This window comes from Pelodiscus sinensis, chromosome 20 (genome assembly GCF_049634645.1).
Source record: "Pelodiscus sinensis isolate JC-2024 chromosome 20, ASM4963464v1, whole genome shotgun sequence".
Lineage (NCBI taxonomy): Eukaryota > Metazoa > Chordata > Testudines > Trionychidae > Pelodiscus > Pelodiscus sinensis.
Window position 1 is genome coordinate 21476494 of NC_134730.1, and position 19700 is coordinate 21496193.

The 19700-nt window shown below is 41.3% G+C and overlaps 1 protein-coding gene across 3 annotated transcripts in view; it reads left to right on the forward strand.

Annotated features, from left to right (window-relative positions):
• Positions 1–19700, forward strand: part of HELZ (helicase with zinc finger) — a 172381-nt gene that overhangs the window by 21632 nt on the left and 131049 nt on the right. For 2 of the 3 annotated variants that reach the window (XM_006110581.4, XM_006110582.4), the window contains exons 2-10: positions 769–996; positions 3495–3531; positions 8237–8361; positions 12386–12442; positions 14977–15028; positions 15509–15584; positions 17095–17293; positions 18324–18431; positions 18807–19104. In XM_006110581.4, the coding sequence (XP_006110643.2) occupies positions 787–996; positions 3495–3531; positions 8237–8361; positions 12386–12442; positions 14977–15028; positions 15509–15584; positions 17095–17293; positions 18324–18431; positions 18807–19104 (1162 nt within the window). In that variant the 5' untranslated portion in view covers positions 769–786. The remainder of the gene's footprint in view (positions 1–768; positions 997–3494; positions 3532–8236; positions 8362–12385; positions 12443–14976; positions 15029–15508; positions 15585–17094; positions 17294–18323; positions 18432–18806; positions 19105–19700) is intronic. The other variant, XM_006110583.4, reaches the window with a different exon arrangement.

Below are 19700 nucleotides of genomic sequence, written 5' to 3' on the forward strand. Positions count from 1 at the left end.
TGACAACGTATATTTTTGGCAGATAATACTGACCAATTTGGATGTAAACAAAAAATGTCCTTAAATCATTGAAAGTGAATTTCAGTGGCATTTAGCTCTAGACCCTGTCCTTCATCATTGCACTTCCTTGTCTAAAAGAATACACCTTTAAAAAGACATCCTCAAAAGGTTCAGAAAATCAGGATGGCAGCAAACGTAATGGTACCTGACCTGCTTGGGAGACATATGGGCTCTGGCTGACATCAGTATAAAAAGCCACTTAATATTCTAATTGATTTACTCTCACCCCCTTGTCTGAGACCACATGCCCAACTTTAAGAGAAAAAGTGCTCTTGGAGAAAGGGTGGCTTGGAGGAGAGAATTGAAGGTTGAGAGAAAGGACACTTGGTGGCTAGAAAGGAAGTTATTCTCAAAGAATGGGGGTGTCAATAAAGAAGGCACAGAGCATGCATTTGGTAATTATTCAGTCAGGTTCTTAGGCACATGCCTAATTTGAAACCAGTGGGGTTACTCGCAAGCTTAAAGTTAGACGTGTGTTTCTGTGCTTTGATGAATCATGGCCAAATCTAAGTGCAAAAAGGATCAGTCTGAAGAAAGAATTAGGAAGATTTTAGGGAGCTGCAGTGGGTGAGTTAGGAAGCAATGAGGGGAGCTTGGTATATCAGTGAGATTATGGTGCCTTGAAAGTGCAAAAAAGGAGGCATTCCATGATCTGATCACCAGTGTAAAGCTAATCAACATGTTATCATCCCCTTGCCCCCTTTTTAGGATTTCTGTCCCTGAGTCATGGCAGACAGAAGACCAGAGAAGTCATGTGAACAAGCATGTGAATCACTTAAACAGCAGGATTATGAAGTGGCTGTGAAGCACTGCACGGAGGCGCTCCTTTCCCTCAGCCAGTACCCCCCAGCTCACTTTCTGGATGCATGCCAGGCTGAAATTGACCGCATCAAAATTGAGAGTCTTCTCTATAGAATTGCTTCTTTTTTACAACTTGTGAGTGCAACTCTTTCATAGTATCAGATGACCTGGGAAGAAGAATCAAGTGCTTTTATTTTTCAAGGTTTAACTAAAAATCAGAACCTTATTATCATTGTCATGATGCTTGGACATAAAACCTCTTCTTTAAAAAACAGATAGAAGGCTCCAGTTTGGCTGGGTGGGGGGGAGGGGTGGTCTATTTCTGTGTGCGTAGTACAGTTTGAACCTCTCTAGTCTGGCACTCTCAGGTCCAGCAACATCTGTGGTCTGGCATGATTTTGGTTAGCCAAATGTCCGCTTATCATAGGTGTGGCCAAGTTTTCCAGAATCCCATAAAGTTTGTTTACAGTGACTGGCATGTGGTTCAATTTTTAGATCCAAGGGAAACCAGGACACTCCAGAGAGACTTAACGACTTACTTATTTATTGCAGGCTCTAAGCAGTTAATATAGTTGTTTAAATTTTACAAGCCTTAAAAACAAGTACTACACAATTTAAACCTTAAATCCTATATATTCTAAAGCAATTAATACAGCACAAAGCAATACAGAAGCAATTAACAGAAGATTATTATAATACAATATTTAAGCCTAGTTTATTTACACTTCTCCTGTATGCTACCTACAGTACTGGGAAGGAGGTCATGGTCCCTTTGATTCCCACCTGTCGGGGTGCCATGCACTGGGGCCGCCGGTGTGAAGAGTCTATTACTTCTGGTTACAATGAGCAGGACCTGTTGGTCAATCCTGCTCCCTCCTTCCCATCGATTCTTCTTACTAAGTCCATTTTAAAGCAAAGCAAGACTTGGTAGTTCTAATAATATCTACCAATAAACTGCATATTGTGTAAGATACCTGTTATGTCTATATTTGGGATACATCCCGCTATTCAGGCTGTTGCCAAAAGCTATATATTTGATTGACAGTTCTATGGTTGTATCTGTGATTTTTGCTTATCAGAAACATTATGTACTAGTACCAAATTTCTCCCAGTGTTCTTGGCATGGTGTCACTATACCATACTCCATATGCAGGATTGTTTAAAGCACTCCTGACTTTCAAAGTTCCCCCACCCCCGGCCTGTCCTACGCGTGTAAATGCACCAGACTTGAATCAGGCCTGGGTTTGCTTTGTTAGAAATCCGCAATTTGGGCAAGACAGCCATTGTGAGTGTGGTCAAAGCAGGGCCGGACAATGCAGACATTATTATTCTGGTCAGGATGGGGTTGTCCAGGCTCCCTTACATTCTTCCCCTCAACCAAGTTGAGTATAAATATAGGTGTAGAAAAGATAATCAGTGGGAGGGAGTGAGTAGGATTGACCCACAAGTCCTGCTTGTTGTAACTAGAAGTAATAGATCTAGAAATTGAACCACATGCCAGTGACCAGTCCTGGCTTTCAGTGTTCTGTGCTGTTATTTAGTTCTAATTTACCACTAAATGTCTTCTAAGAGCCCAGTAAGTGGAAATTTTGGCAATGCTGTTAGACAATATTGACCTTCCATGGTCCAGGAAATTCTCTAGTTCAGCATTGGTAAGGTCCTGAGGGTGCTGGGCTAGAAACGTTCAATTTATAGCTTTCAGAGTTGGGACTAGGGATGTAAAATCTCATTTAATTGGTTAACCGGTTAAACATGATGTTTAACTGGTTGACCAATTAAAAGGGGGGGGGGTAGGCAGGTTGGAGCAGCTCCGCTGCCTCATGCAGGGGCTGCAGCCCGTGTCTGTGGCCCCCCCTAAGCCTGCTGCAGGGCAGGAGCTAATCCAGCCCCACCGTTTAACCAGTTAACCATTTCACATCTCTAAATTGGAACCATGTTGTTTGACTTTGAATAAATAATTGACTAAAGAAACAATGGGAGCATATTTTATATTTTGTGAAGCTTATTTTAGCAGCAGAAATATTCACTAATAATGTATTAAATTATATATATTAAATGACATACAAGCTATGTTAAAATAATATTAATTAAGGTTGTAAAGTCAAGCACTCAAAAGTTAGGAAGTGTCAGAGTTAAGGATGCCCATCTAAATAGAATCTTTAGGGAATATACAGTATCTGCAGTATCTGTATCTCTAGCAAGTCTCTACTGAACACATACAGATTGTGATTTTCCAAGTACAATTTATATCCTGTAGGTTCTGACCACATTGTATCAGTGCAAAATTATGTAAACTGTACAATGCACAGGCAACAATAATAATTTTAAGCAAACATGGGAAATTATAGCTTTATATTTTTCTCTGTTTGTTGTGGCTTCACACAAACACAAAGATACTTTTTCTCTTAAAACATTCATTTTGGAAAAGTCAACATTCTGAAGGTGAATGTATTAGATCCACGTCTGAACTTCAACTTGAACTAATGTACCTTCAACTATATCACATTTTCTACCTTGAAAATGTAGAATGTAGAAGAGAAAATGGGTTATTTGATGTTTCCGAGGAAGCTGTTTATTGGAACAGGAAGTCATTTACCTTGGAATAATATTTTTTAAACTCTCTTTCTTTCCAGAAAAACTATGGGCAAGCAGATGAAGACTGTAGGCATGGTATGCTGATTTATATATTTATTTATTTTAATTTATAACAACATGTTATCAGCTCTCTGTATTATAGAATGTTCCAAAAGGAATATCAAAATTGCTTTTTTAATGTCATAAAATAGTCCTAGTCAAATTATTGCTCTAGTTTCTAATGTATGTACAATCCCACTGTAATACAGCCACCTCTTCTCTGGAGCATGGCAGCTGACTAATGAACTGCATAGGGATGGGGTTAAGAGGATCCCTCTGATCACTAAGAAGAAAATGGCAATTTTGCTTTGCTTCTCAGAGGCAAGAAAAAACGTTTTCTCTGCAGCTAGGCCCTGATTTAGCAAAAAGCACGTGCTTGACTTTAATAACATGCTTAAATTCATCCCTGTTCAGAAAAGCACTGAAGCACATGTATAGTAAAGCTCATACTTTAAATATGTATTTTAGTGAGTTATTGAATTGAAGTCTTACAGAGGAATTAACCATGTGTACTTAAGTTCCTTTCCCCTTTTTTATGCACCTGACCCAAAACCCAAGATAATCAGAATATTTCCATTGACTTCATTGTGCATGGAATCAAGCTTTATTACCATAGACTTGGGAAATAAATTGTACCATCTGTAGGTCCCATCTGTGGTGCTCTGACTCTAATCTTGAATTCTAATTTTCCCCAATCCTTGATAGAGTTTGAAAGCAGTTATTTTATGGGGACTATGTAATTACTTGTACTGTAGACATATTCACTTGATGGGATGATTGAGAGTTTCACTTCTGAGTATTTTCTATGTATTCATCATATGCAATGCTGTACTTTAGGCAGACTGCTATGTTTAAAATCCATTTACTGTATCGGTTGCTGGTGTTTGCCAGAGATGTATTGTTGTGAACTGGCTTTGCACAGTTGTCCTTCCTGACAGTGAATAGAGAGACAAGAAGAGATGTATGGAAGGATGAATAATGGCTAAAGGGGGAAGGAGAGAGTGCTGTTAAATGAATTGAATTTTCATTGACTAATATTCTGAGAAGTTCTATTAAATGGAAAATTTGCCATTGATTCCAGTAAGGGTAGAATTTATCCTTGAGACAGCTTTGTGACTCTGTTTGTATAGCAGATACCCGAATATTTCAAAGGAGCTTGACTGTTAAGAATATTTTTTGCACTTGTGCACATACAGTATGGTGACTGCTGAAAAAATGCCAACTATAGAGTCAATTTCTTTTGTAATGCTTGGGAGGAAGAAAAAATTGAAACAGTGTTCTTGCCACAATAAGTCTTTAAAATCAGACCCACTTAAAGGGCCATTCTAGACAGAGGTGTGGTCTAGCATGTTACATGTACAATTCTCCCCCCCTCCCCCCAGGTCTAAAGTACATAATGTTGGAACAATTTTTATGCCAAAATGATTTTTATAATCTGTTGAACACATTTGATTGTCTTGCCCTTTCTATGCTCTTAATTTATCTTCTCCTAGCAGCTAGTATTTCAAGACAGCTGCAGAAATTGTTTCAGTGGGTCTATGTTTTTTATTACTGTTGGAAAGACTTTTTAAAATAAAAATGCCATGCATGTATCAAGTTTTAGGTCTGTCTGCTAAAACGGTACCCATTGAAGCATGCCAGACCTTTTTGACAGAAAAAGCTTTAATAAGTTGCAGTTACAACTTTTTACAAGATTTGACACATTGCAGACACCAGTGAATTCATTTTGATTTAAAAGGAATGAAATCGATGTTCTGGCATGCCCACTTAGAAGTATGTATTCTTTACAAACAGTTGTATTTACTGATAGAAGCACAAGGACTTACTGTAATGCTGAATCTCTCAAATTGTTCTATAAATATTCAAAGAATTTTGTTTAAAATTAAAAGTTACAAGCTGCTGGCTTACTGTAACAGAATACTTCAGTTAAATAACTCTATGCAATTAAATATGTAAAGTATCTTAACTTTTGTTTTTCTTTCTGATTTGTGTAGCAAGTCTCTGTTCTGAAATTGTTGACAGCAGCCACATGTGATTTAAATTCCAAGAGTCATGTTCTAGACATCTTAAAACCAGGGTTTGGTTGCCATTATCTTGTTGAAAACATGTCCTGTCCTTTTTTTTTTATGGATGTTCTTTTGGGACTGTTTTTTTTTTCTTGATGTGTTCACAGAACTCCTCTTAATGATATGCACACTTATTAAATGTGAAGAATTGATTGTTTTTTGAGAATCTAATCCTGCAGTCCTTGTGCAGGTAAATGTTAGCATGAATGAGAGCTACACACTAGAAATGTCAAATGTAGTCGACTACATGATTAACTGATAAGCTTAGGCTTATCAGTTAATTTTGTTGACTACAAGCATCTCCTCCCCCCCCCCCCCCCCCACTGCGTCTGTATTAGAGGCAGCAAGGGCGGGAGGGAGGGTGGTTAGCATGAGTCGGTGCTGGGGAGAGCTGGTTTAAAAGCCGGTTCCCTCAACACCGGGTCTGGAGTGCTGCCTCCCCCTTCCCACCTCGTGCTGCTGCCTCTTTCAGCCCCGACCAGGTTAAACATTCAGATCCCTGGCCAAGTAAGTACGTAAGTAAATAAATGGTTGTTACACTTAGACCTGATTGGCAGCCTTGGGACCTGACCGGTTCCAAACAAGGGAATTTGCTGGTCCAGGAGAGGTCAGTACCCCTCTTGACCGCTGGCCCTGCTTCCAGGTTCCCTTCCCTGCTCCCAACCCTGCTTCTGGCCCTGGCCACTGGGCTCTGCTCCCGCCCCAGCTTGGCTCCTGGCCCCTGACCTCTCTGCCTCCAGAGTCCCAGCTGGCCCCTGTTTCCAGCCAGTGGGTTTCTTTGGTCCAGCAACATCTGTGTTCCGACTAGACCTCGGATGTTGCTGGACTAGAAAGTCCTGAACCAGAGCGGTTCAAGTGTACTACTGGAGCATTTCTGTATATCATGAAATAAATCCTTCCATTGCAAATGTAAAGGAAAATATCTGTTTGGCTAGCTGTCTGATCCCAGAGTTTCCTGGTGTAAAGTTTACTGTTACATGAAGCTTTTAAATGTTAGGATTAAAATAGTGATAGAAATGTAGCCGTGTTAGTCTGGGGTAGTTGAAGCAAAATGCAGGACAATGTAGCACTTTAAAGACTAACAAGATGGTTTATTAGATGATGAGCTTTCGTGGGCCAGACCCACTTCCTCAGATCAAATAGTGGAAGAAACTATTTTTTAGTTTTCTTCCACTATTTGATCTGAGGAAGTGGGTCTGGCCCACGAAAGCTCATCATCTAATAAACCATCTTGTTAGTCTTTAAAGTGCTACATTGTCCTGCATTTTGCTCCAGGATTAAAATAGTAATTCTTATTGCAGTGCAAATGAATACCAAATCACTTGACTATTTTGTTTTAAAGTAACAAAAATATTAATGTGTTAAGAGCAGTTGACCAATTAAGATGTTTGATAAAACTTGCAAACTACAGTAAAACTCCAATAGTCCAGCATCCAATTGTACGGCACTTCCGATAGTCCGGCATCAAAATGGCAAGAGCCTAGTGAGTGAGCTTCGGCAAAAAACGAGTCATGAGGCAGCAGCTGAACTGAGCGAAATTGGACGGGACCGAGTCAGTCTGCCGCTGGGATTGTGTGACGCTGGACAGTGCTTGTGCTACAATAAAAAGGGTTAAAAACACTTTATATACATTGTGGCTACGTCTAGACTGGCATGATTTTCCGGAAATGCTTTTAACGGAAAAGTTTTCCGTTAAAAGCATTTTTGGAAAAGCGCGTCTAGATTGGCAGAAAGCTTTTCCGCAAAAGCACTTTTTGCGGAAAAGCGTCAGTGGCCAATCTAGATGCGCTTTTCCACAAAAAAGCCCCGATCGCCATTTTCGCGATCGGGGCTTTTTTGCGGAAAACAAATCTCTGCTGTCTGCACTGGCCCTTTTGCGCAAAAGTTTTTCGGAAAAATACTTTTGCCTGAACGGGAGCAGCATAGTATTTCCACAAAAGGACTGACAATCTTACATGAGATCTTCAGTGCTTTTGCGGAAATTCAAGCGGCCAGTGGAGACAGCTGGCAAGTTTTTCCGGAAAAGCAGCTGCTTTTCCGGAAAAACTGGCCAGTCTAGACACAGCCTGTGTGTGTACACACACACACACACACACACACACACACACACACACACACGTGTGTGTGTGTATATATATATATATATAAACCAATTTATAGTACCTCCTGATAGTCTGGCATATCCGATAATCCGGCACCGCCTAGGTCCCAAAGGTTCCGGATTATCGGAAGTCTACTGTACAATACAAAGTATACTTTTTGCTAGCAGGGATGGAGCCTCATAAGCATGGTCCTCCCTCCCCCTCCCATCAAAATGTGGTTTGTTGCAGTTTTGACTCTTGGAGGGATGAGGGAGGAGATCCTTTGTATCCTTCTCAAAGAACTGCAGTAATTGTCTTCTTACTTCAGGTATATTGTCACCACCCTTCTGGCTAATGAATGCTGGGCTTGTCTATCCTTAGAGCTCATCTACATAATTTCTTAGTTGGTGGGAGATGTCACTTCTAAATGATAGGAGGCATGAGGGTAAAGCCAGTTCAAGTCTTGCCAATTCAGGAAGTAGAGTTTGAGCCTAGGTCTCAGATAGTTTTAAAGGTGAAGGAAAAACTGAGTTGCGTTTAGTTAAATGTGTACTGTTCTCTGGTAAGGCTAAAAACTGGTACTTTGTGTTGCAGTGCTGGGAGAGGGACTGGCCAAGGGAGATGGCTCTTTCCATGCAGTGCTTTGCTGTATGCATCTTAAAGGGAAGCTGCAAATTGTATCTAATGTTCTTTCCAAATCACTGATGGGCGAATCATTGGTAAGTGAGTCTGATTTAGTTTATATAACTGAAAATTAACATATTTTTGGATTTTTTTTTTAGTTGTATAGTCGCAAACCTCAAATTGTCTCCTTGACCAACAGATCGCAATAATAAAATAGTTCATATGGAAAATCCAAGGATGAATTCCTGTTAAAATATTCAGGTGCTCATATGTAAGCAGGAGCCCAGGTTGTTACTTCACCAGTATTTCTGAGTCAGTATGCTCTTTTTGCAGATTTTTCTACTTTTATTATGAATCCGTAGGATGTTCAAATTAGTTGTCTGCATCTAATCCCCAAGGAATGCAATGTAATTTTTATACATGTGCAGTTTAATAAAGTAGAGCATACATTTCCATCCTTTTTGCCTACATTTTAACCATCCACCTGAGACCATTTTGTGTGTGCTTCAGTTGAGTGAGTTCAGCTTTTATAACATTGATGTGGTTATTTTTTAAAAATGACCCAAATTGTTTTTAAGTAAACTTCAGAACTGTTCAGGACAGAAAAATAATCCAAATATTTCATTCTAAAATAAAATAATACTCTCATGCTGGGCCCTGAGTTTGTTTCCTCTTGTAGGCCCTGATCCAGTAGTAGCCTCCCTGACTCCAGTCATTTGTAAAGTTAAGGATGCACGTCGGTCTATGCAGGATTAGGCTCTCATTTACTATTTGTGTTCAGTGCTTCGAGTTGCATCTGTATGAGCTGAGGGTAATGCTAACATCAAAGGTCGTGTAAGGAAGGCCCTGCTCTGCCATCTGTGATGTTAATATTCATATGCTCCTCTTGGAGAAACCCTGAACAAGAAAAAAACATGCCGTGAAAAAAGCCTTGGCAAGAAAAAAACATGCTGTGAAAGCATCATGTTAAGGCTGTTCCTATCATTGTTGAATGATTTAAGAGCTTAAACATGCCGCATTAATAGTAATATATATAAAATACCATAAGGCCACTGGTTGCGGTACAGTGTGGGAACTGTGCCAAATATCTTTGCTTCCTAGAGTATGAAATCTAAAGCCTATTAGAAGATGATAATGTTTTGTACAAATGTTTGGTGGTACAAATCTCCTTTCACTTTCATCTGGGAAGTGGCTCTTGTTTTCCCTTTGACGATTGATTACTGAAGCACCCGTCAAATGCTGGGCCTGCTCTCCATTGTTTGGAGGTCTCCCGCTGAATCCTGACATCTTTAGCAAGCCTTGCGATTGGTTGACGTGCGGCGTGACACTGACTGTAAACATGCCTCTTCCTCATTATATTTAAGATTGGGTTGCTGTGCAAGGAACACATATGCATCCTACTCATCCTCCTGCATGTGAATGATTGGCTAGTTTGGAAGAAATCTGAATTTGGACATAAATATTGTGACTGCAGAGAGATATGTTATGTTGGTGTCATGTAGTCCTGATAGCAAAACAGAGATATATTCTCTCTTCAAACTAATCCACTCTCTGACTAATAATGTTACTTCATTTATCTGAAGCTTGTCAGATATGGTTATGAAGATAAACGAAGAATAAAAAGGATTGACATATTTTCATATCCTGTAGTAGTTTGCCTTTAGAAAAAGTAATGTAAATAGCCTAATACTTCTGCTATCCTGTGGTTATGCTGGGTTGGTACATACCTTGGTCTTTCCAAGTGAAGCCCCCACTCCAAAAGAGAAGCTTATGATCTCGTGACTGAGCAAAGATCATCATTCATGGTTGTTTTCAATAGGAGTAATAAAGCCAGCAAATGGTTTACTGACTTTTCCTGATGTCTGCATGGAATAATTAAATCAATAAAGTTTGAAGAGTTTTTACTTGCAGAAGCTGGAATGCATCCAGCTTGACTCTCAGTAACTTAAATTCTTCATGCTCTATACGTAAGTCGTACAAGTTGGATTTGTGACTTCTGCTTTTGGAGAGAAATGCAATAGCAATTCAGATAAATGTTCAGCATATGAGGATTATCAAACATGCAGATGGACAGTAAAGATATTTAAGTTTCTTTCTGCTGCTCTGTGGTACAAGTGGGATGTAAAGGAGGATCTGTTATATTCATTCTTAATACATGCAGCAAGTGGTCAGCTAAATGAAACCACACACCCGAATTAGGGATATAAGCGGCTAGTCAGCTACCTGATAGGCAAATGCTTATCAGGTAGTTGAGAAGGAACTCGACTATTTGCTTTCCCCCTGCAGCAAAGGGAGGGAGCATGACCCAGTGCTGGGGGGAACCAGCTTAAGCCGGTTCCCTCCCAGCACCATCTCCGCAGGAGACAGGGGAGGCAGAGAGCAGCAGGGAAACAGTGTGAGCGGGAATTGAAACAGTCCTGTTTGCGCCAGTCCGACTGCTGCTCCTCTCCCTTTGAAATGTACAAGTGCCGACTGCAGCTCTTGTACATTTCAAAGGGCGAGGCACAGAGGGGAACTCGTGCCAGCGGTGACTGCTTTGGTCCCTGCTGGTGTGGGTTCCCACTGCCTCTCTCCATTTGAAAAGTAAAGGAGCCGTGGATTTCAAAGGGAGAGAGGCAACAGGTGTGCCTGGGAGCGCAGACTCTCTGGAGTGGAGGCAGGGATGAAGGGTTCGGGGTGTAGGAGAGCGCTTCAGTCTGGAACCGAGGGGGTCAGAAGGTGTGAAAGAGGATCGGAGCTTGGGTGGGAGGTGGTGTGTGTAGTGGTGCAGGCTCCAGGTTTGAGCTGGGGGTGAGAGGTTTGGGTGCAGAAGCGGGTTTGGGGCTGGGATTGAGGACATCAGAGGACAGGAAAGGGATGAGGGGTGGGGCAGAGGGGTGGCATGTGGGAGGCAGTGAGACTCCAGCCGGGAGTGTGGGCTCTATGGTGAGGGTAGGGATGAGGGTTTCAGACTGTGGGAGGATGCTCTGGATTGGAACCAAGTGGGTTGGAAGATTGTAGGGGGATCAGGACTGGGGCAGGGAGTTGAGGCTCGAGGGGAGTGAAGGCTCAGGTTGGATGGGTAGGGCTGAGGCTGAGGGTAGGAAGTGAAGGAGGATGTTCTGGGCTGAGGGGTTTGGAGGGCAGGAGGGGAATCGGGGTAGGCAAAGCGGGTGGCTTAAGGTTCAGGGTCTGGGCAGTGCTTACCTCAAGCAGCGGCATGTCCCCTCTGCTCCCACAGTTTCCATTGGCTGCAGTTCTGGGCCAATGGGAGTTGCAGAGCTGACGCTGAAGGCATGGGCAGCATGCAGATCCCCTTGGCTGTGCCTATGCATAGGAGATGGAGGAGGGAAGTGACACTGATTCTGGGAGCAGTGTGGAGCCAAAGCATGTACAGAATGGGGAAAGCCCCCGACCACACACGATTTTGAGATGGGAGCTTAAGGGCCAGATTGAAAGGACTGATGGGCCATCGTTCGCCCATGCTGGGCTAGATCATGGACACAGCAGTGTGAATTTCTAGCATTGACCCCTTGTGAGCTGGAGTACGTATTGTAATAACAACAATAATAGTAGTAATACCTAGTCCTTATATAGAACTTGTCATCAGTAGATCTCAAAGCTGTTTACAGAGGAGGTCAAATATCATCACCCCTATTTTACAGATGGGAAACCTGAGGCATACAGAAGTGAAATGACTTGCCCAAGATTACCCACCAGGCCAGTGGCCATACTGGAAATAGAATCCAGGACTTGGATCCGTTTCCAGTGGGCTGCAGTGCTTATTGGATACTGATTTTGAAGGCTACTTCCTTGTGAATGTTGAGCCTATTAATGCTTCATGTGGGTGACAGCCAGATTTCTCAGAGTTTATTTAACAAGTTGTTCTGCACGTGTATCCCAGTTTGCCTTACTCTGTGCTGACACCTGTTGTATGAGATTAGCTTTTATCAGCTGTAAGTTTCCATGTTGCATAATAATGTTTATTCACTGTTGCACAGAATTTCTTTGAACGTTGTGTAATACCACTCAACAGCTCTTTACCAAATATTGGGTATTAAAAAAAGTTCCTGCCTGCCAGGTTTACGATAACAAGAGGGTTTATGTACTGAATGCACTAACATTTTTCTCTCTCCCCAGAATGGGATGGTAACTAAGGATTTGACAAGACTAAAAATGCTTCTTGCTGAAACGGAGGTAAGAATAAACATGTTATGGGGAAGAAAGTGAAAACTGCCTAATAGTTGACTGCAAGGTGTTTTGTTCTGTGCCCTATGAGACTTGTGTTCTTTGAACAAGATGTATTGGGCATCGTAGCCTTCACTGGCCTACCGGTCTCTATCATATTTGAAAGCAGCCTTTCACTACACTCTTGGATCTTTTGATGAAAGAATAAGAAAAATGCTGAAAAGTGGCTGTCCATGACCTGCGGTATTCAACAGGGAAAAATGAGAAAATACACTCTTATTTATTTCTTATGACTCAACAAGTGATTCCTCTTTCCAGGAGAAATTATCCACTGGAGAGCTTTGCTGTGTCCTAGACATGACCTAAGACTTAAGATAGCTACCAAGTTCTAGACGCCACATCAACATCAGTGAGGAGGGATTAGTCCAGGAGTCTAAAGCTCCCAGCCTGCGGGCCATCCCTGGCTGGAGCAAGTTTGCAATCTGGTCGAGGAGTCCTGTCTGTTATTGTTCACCAAGTTGCACTCCTTCCCAACATCTCCCTGCCCTCTTCTCCAGTGGCACTCCAGCCCCCGAGAATGCAGCTTTGGAGATCACCAAGAGGGGGTGCTGGCACAGAGATTGTGCCCCGCACACTCTCTGCAGCGGCAGGTGCCACGGGGAAGCAGAGTGCACCCAGTGGGTGAACTCTTTCCACTGTGCTCCGTTTCCCCTCAGCTCCTGCTGCCATGGGGAGTGCAGGGAGGCCCAAACCCTGATGATCCCCGAAGCTACATACTTGGGAAGGGGTGCCTTGGTGGCGATGGCATGAAGGGATAGAGTTTGGGGGTGGTAACGCACAGGCCCCTCCGCTGCTGGGTTTTCCGGGCAGATTGTTCAATTGCTGTAGCTGAGGATGACCCACCCACCCACCCACACAGAGAGACATTGAGAGATTTGAGCATCGGCCTGCTAAACCCAAGCTTGTGAGTTCAATCCTTGAGGGGGCCATTTAGGTGTCTGGGGCAAATCTGTCAGGGATGGTACTTGGTCCTGCCACGGGGGCAGAGGACTGGACTCAATGACCTCTCAAGGTCCCTTCCAGTTCTATGAGATAGGTTTATCTTCATATATTATATTTATTGCATGAATTACTATTTTTTATGGACTTTGTTCTTATTCTTTAATTGTTTGTCTTTTCCTCTAAATATAAAATGAATAGAGATGTCAGTACATTGTAAGAAGGTGCTCTTATTCTGTATGGCTACGTCTAGACTGCAACCCTCTGTCGACAGAGAGATGTAGATTAGACACGTTGAAATTGCTAATGAAGCTGGGATTTAAATATTCCACGCCTCATTAGCATAAACATGGCCGCCACTTTTTTCAAAACGGAGTTTTTTCGAAAAAAAGTCAGTCTAGACGCGGATGTCGAAAATAAAGTCTTTTTCTACAGATATTGTATTCCTCAAAAAATGAGGCTTACAGGATCTGTTGAAAAAGGCTTTATTTTCGACATATCCGTGTCTAGACTGCCGTTTTTTTCGAAAAAACTCCATTTTGAAAAAAAGCGGCAGACATGTTTATGCTAATGAGGTGTGGGATACTTAAATCCCGGCTTCATTAGCAATTTCAACGTGTCTAATTTACATCTCTCTGTCGACAGAGAGGTGTAGTCTAGACACACCCTATGTAAATTAATATGTTTGCACTTCAGTGCTTTCCATTGCATCTACTTTCAGCTTTGAAACAATCTGCTTGATGACCAGCCCACTACTTCTTTTGCCAATGTCACATATTTAATTCATACATCTCTGAAAGTAGTATTGTTCACTCCAGAAAATAATAGTCCTTCTGTTTGACACAGTAGCCTTTAAAAAGACAGATAATCTCAGTTCTGCTGAGGCCGCTTTGTGGCATGAAAGTGATTCAAACTGGTCTTAAAATACCCACAGAGCCAGTAGAGAAGTCTCCGCTGGCAGACGTGTGTGTCTGCAACTTTCTGCACCAGCTGCTTCTCCTATTCCAATACAAGGCTGAAAAAGAGATATTCATGTTGGAGGCGTGGCTGTGGACAGGAAGGGACATGGTTTACCAGAGCTCTACCATGTCTAGTTCTCCCTTGGCAAAAGTGTCATTATGGGCCTTACATCAGTGGCAGAAGTTATTATTTCCACTGGAGCTGGGTTGCTGAGGATCAGCTAGAAGTGAGTGACTGGCTCCTATTGGTCATAGTTGGGACAGTGGGGAGAACTGGGGCCAAAGAGGTTAGATAGTACAATGTAACTTTTTTTCTTTCATCAGGTAGTATACTGTGATGCAATAGATTTAATGTTCACATTCGATTTCTTTTGTTCATTTACTGTGATTGCTGGCATGTTAACAAGAAACCCAGGTTTGTGGCCAGAATGTTGTTTGAATTTGTTGAGGTGGTTTTTTTTTTTTTTTTTTTTTTTAATGACTGACCATTGAAATACAATATCTTATGAACACAGAAGGAAAACGGAAATATCAGTCAAAATCTTGATATGTGAGCCAATATTTCTTGTTTGTTTGTGATTGCAGACAGCAGCGAGTAAAGTACCCTCACGATACCATGGGGAGGATTTGGAAGATGGTAAGTAGAACCATCAAAGGATGCTTTGACTTGGATGGTGAAGCATTGAAGATGGAACCACCATAGCTGTCTGCAGAAACACCTTCGTCTACATAGATTGGGCCAAATCATGTGTCCCTAATGTTAGTAAGAGGGAAAGCACTGGGAGTACAGAGGCAAACTATGAATTTAGTATGAGTCAATGAAATAAGCATGTTCTCTCTCTAGTTTTGTTTGGAGATCCCAGACTACATTTATTGGTCATTTTGTTATTGCTGTACTACAGATCAATTACTGTAACTTGCTTTACACGATTCCAACTTTTGTCCCACATAAATTTTCAGGTCAGTTGTTTGGTAGATTATGGGGAAACAGTAGGCCTGCTTGTATGTTCATATCCTTTAAGTTGGTGTTGAGAATCATTTAACCCTGGACAATTACTACAAATAATTCTGATACTGGCAACTGGAAAAATAACCAGAATCCTCCATTACTCTACAGGATCTCAGGATGGTTGGCAATTTCGCCCTCCACCCAGGGGAGTCACAAGTAGCGAGGAGTACACATTGTGTAAAAGGTAAAGTGATAGTTTAATTGGTGATGAGAAGCTCCTCTGTTTAAGGGATAATTTCATTTCTTTTATTTGCTGATAATTGTTTTAATTCATGAATGGAGAAACTATGAGATCAAGGAATCTAAACTACTTGCTAGGGAACTCATTTGCAAAGTCATTTTGAGTGGGTCACTTCACTTCTTAGCACATCAGTTTCTCTCTCTGAAAATGAAGTTAAGGACATCAACCCTTAAGTTTAATAAGCTCCATTTTGCAGAAAACGCTGTCAGACACAGAGCAGAGAACTGCCTTGCTCAAGATCATACAACCTGTGCTACTATTAGCTTTTGTAGCTCCTAATCTTTCTCAGTCCAAGATTAGATCATGTTGCCTATATATGGAGAGTAAGTAGTTTTCATCATTAGTAAAATAGTGTTTTATTTAGTGCCAAAAGATAGATTAACCTGGGAAGTCCTGCACTGTGTTTTGATTCTGCCTTTCATGATACATGTATGCTGAAATTAATTTCCCAGAATGTGAAGCAATCTGACCTGCTTTTCGGCTGCCATGATTGAACCTGTGAAAATCTAGGCTATTTGGGATTTTTCAGAGGCACTGAGCACCTGCAGACTGTCTCCAGCAGACAAGGGACACCCGGAGCAAAGCCTCAGAGGCGCGGCACCCCGCTGCCGCTGCGGCTTTGCTCCCCGTGTCCCTGGTCTGCTGGGGGGGGGGGGCGCAGCTAGTGTGCCCCCCCCCCCAGCAGACCAGGCTTTTGTTGTGGACCCTGGGGTAGAGCAGCTGGGGTGCTGCCGGGTTGGTCCTGCAGGGACCTACCTGGCAGCCCAGCTGTTCTGTCCCAGGCTCGAGATTCAGCCGCCGTTGAAACTGATCAGTGGCTGATTCCCGGAAGCTGGGGGCAGATCAATTCTGCCTCTAGCTTCCTGTAGTCAGCCCCTGGTCAGTTTCAGCAGCAGCGGCTGAATCTGGAGCCAGTTCCGACTTACATACAAATTCAGCTTAAGAACAAACCTATAGTCCCTATCTTGTACGTAACCCGGGGACTGCCTGTATCCATATAGCATGTACACAATATCTACCTGAGGTTCTCTAAATGAACCACATGATGTCACTGTTTCTTCAGAAATCTTGTGCTGAAAGAAAAAGCACTTACTTGCTAAGTAATAACATGGCCTTTTGGGAAAAGTTTGTCATTGACATTGTTAGGTGTTCAGCACATAATTATTTGAAAGTAAAATCAAGTGACTTATGGCCCTTTATGTTTAAAATGGAACTATTTTGCACGTACCATTATGGGTATTACAACATGAGAGGCTGCTGGTAAACATCCTGTATATATGTGTATATGTGGCTAAACCAGTTTCTGGGGATTGATCCTATGATTTTGTGCTTTATGCATGAGACTCAAAAGCCAAAAGAGAACTCTTTGAATTGAAATCTCAATTACTGATTTTTCTTTTAAATTTGAGACTTTGAAAAGTTTGAGGCATAATTGTCTTTCCTGTTTATGTAGATTTTTAGAGCAAGGAATCTGCAGGTATGGTGCACAGTGTACTTCAGCACATTCCCAGGAAGAGCTAACAGAATGGCAAAAACGATATGCTTCCCGCTTGATAAGATTAAAACAACAAAAGGAAAACAAACAATGTTCGGGTAGTTATATGGAAACTTTGATTGAGAAATGGATGAATTCATTATCTCCTGAAAAAGTGGTAAGGAAAACAAACTGCATCTCTGTGTTCATATTTAAAACTATCAGATGATCCTGTTTTTCCCTGCTTGCAAAGCTTTCATAGATTGAGTGTGGTTTCTACAAATGTAGTTGTTCGTCTAAAAAATTCAGTAAAGAGTTTGTGAATGACAGCTTGTGGTTCACTTTGTGCATTGACTGTGGTGCAAGATGGGTCAACTAAGTCATGTGATGGTGTTCCTGCTCCTTCATTGGATGGTTATACTTTTTAAACTGAAGCATTAATTTTCAGTGGCAAATACTCCTTTTTGTGCATGACTCCCATTCTTTGCTTGCAGTTGCAGGAGTTTGCATGAAGAAAAGCCATTCCCCAAACATTCACTCAGTCATACAAATGTTGGTGAATGCTGAAGAGTAACAGTTATGAATCTGATCAAACTCAACAGTTCCTTGCAATTCCAAAGAATGTTTGTGGCATTAGTTTTGCAGAATTCAGCTAGCTCTTATCTCTTATACTGAACAGTTTTTAGTCTCTGTTGTTGATAAAACCTGGGAAAAGTGGGCACTTGACCAAATTCAGTAATGAGGAGAAAGCCTGTTTCTGTTCTTGGGATACTCTAGTACTCTCACTGAAGTCACTGAGAGTATTGGATATGTTGCAGTCTTGGTGGTTTACTGGATAAGACCCTTATTTCCAATTGAAATCTTAGACCTACCTGACCTAAGCTGATTTTTGAAATCCATGCCTATGAAAATTAGGTACTGTGTTTGTTCCTCCTGGATGTTTTTTTTGTTTTGCATACACAATATGATGTAGTTGAGTTACAATCTTAATAGTTGTCTGCCTCTCTGATTTAGTGTCTATCTGAATTAATTCTTGTCCTGTACTGATATTAGAATCCCGAACAATGTTTTTTGCTGAAACAAACCCTCAACTTAAGAAACAATCATTTTAGGCCTGATGTTTTAAAATATTAACTTTGCCTGAATGTCTTCTTTATTGACAATGTCTGTAGAAGTTTAATTATAGGCTTCTTTCTCTTTATATATAGCTTAGTGAATGCGTGGAAGGAGTGAGAGTAGAGCATAATCCTGAATTATCGGTTACTGTTACCACCAAAAAATCTCAACAAACATGGACATTTGCTCTCACTTGTAAGGTAGGAGTCTTCTTCTTTTGAAAAAGAATACATATTAAAAGCTAGTATGCTGCAGCATGTGGTCTTATATCTTTGCAACAGTAAAACCACAGACTTTTGCAATTAGCATTTGAACTTGAAAATGCTTCTCTTAGAGTGAAGCAGTGGGGCGTATCCGACCTCCACTCCATTTTTCCCCATTGGGGTAGCTATTGCCAGTGTGGATAATGGGTGCTAGAGGGACACTATGTTCTAGAGAGCTCAGAGTCTCAGCTGTGCCTGTTGAATGATGTTGAGGCTTCTTTTAGTTCCCTATAATCTGGCCTCAGATGAAGAACTTCATAAAATAATTTTTTGGCATTTTATTGTCACTTCAATATTTGCATTTCTCTGTAGCCTGCAAGAATGCTGTATCGAGTGGCATTGCTTTATGATGCCCATCGTCCTCATTTCAGTATCGTTGCAATATCTGCTGGAGACAGCACTACCCAGGTATCACAAGAAGTCCCAGAAAACTGTCAGGAATGGATAGGAGGAAAGATGGCCCAAAATGGAATAGATCATTACATATACAAAGTCAGTATAGCCTTTAACACGGAAATCTTTGGAACATTTCGCCAAACTGTAGTGTTTGATTTTGGGTTGGAACCAGTACTCATGCAACGAGTAATGATTGATGCTGCTTCAACAGAAGGTAATGTTCAGCTATTTTCTTTTCTACTGAACAGACTTGATAGAAATGTCTAAAAGAATGTTTCCCCTTGTAATTTTGAGAATCAGAATCACTTCTTGCAGTGCTCGTCAGTTAACATGATCAGCATTTGTTATACTATTTTTTCCTTTTCTCATTTATTTTAGCAGATAATGAATGTCCTTCATAACATAATATATAATGTTCTGCATGTCCATAAATGCAGTTTTTGGTCTAGATTTTCAGCAAGTTTAAATTACTATAGCGTCCTTGAGGTTAATGTTGCCATGCCAATGTACAGGTCTGTCTGGTCCTAAGTCTTGGTACAGAAATACTAAAAATTGTGGGAAAGCAATATATTCTCTACTTGCACTGTGCAGAAAACATAATTGTCATTATTTGTTCAAGTTAAACTTGAACTAAATGTTGTCATGAACATTGTATTCTGTTTTTTGCATTGGTCTATGCCTGTCAGTTACAAACAGGACATCGGGACTTTCAATTCTAGGTGCTTCATTATCAGAAAGATGTCTACAAATTGGTAGGCATTCAAAGAAGAAGGGGAAAAATGATCAGGGAGCAAGAATGATTGATTTATG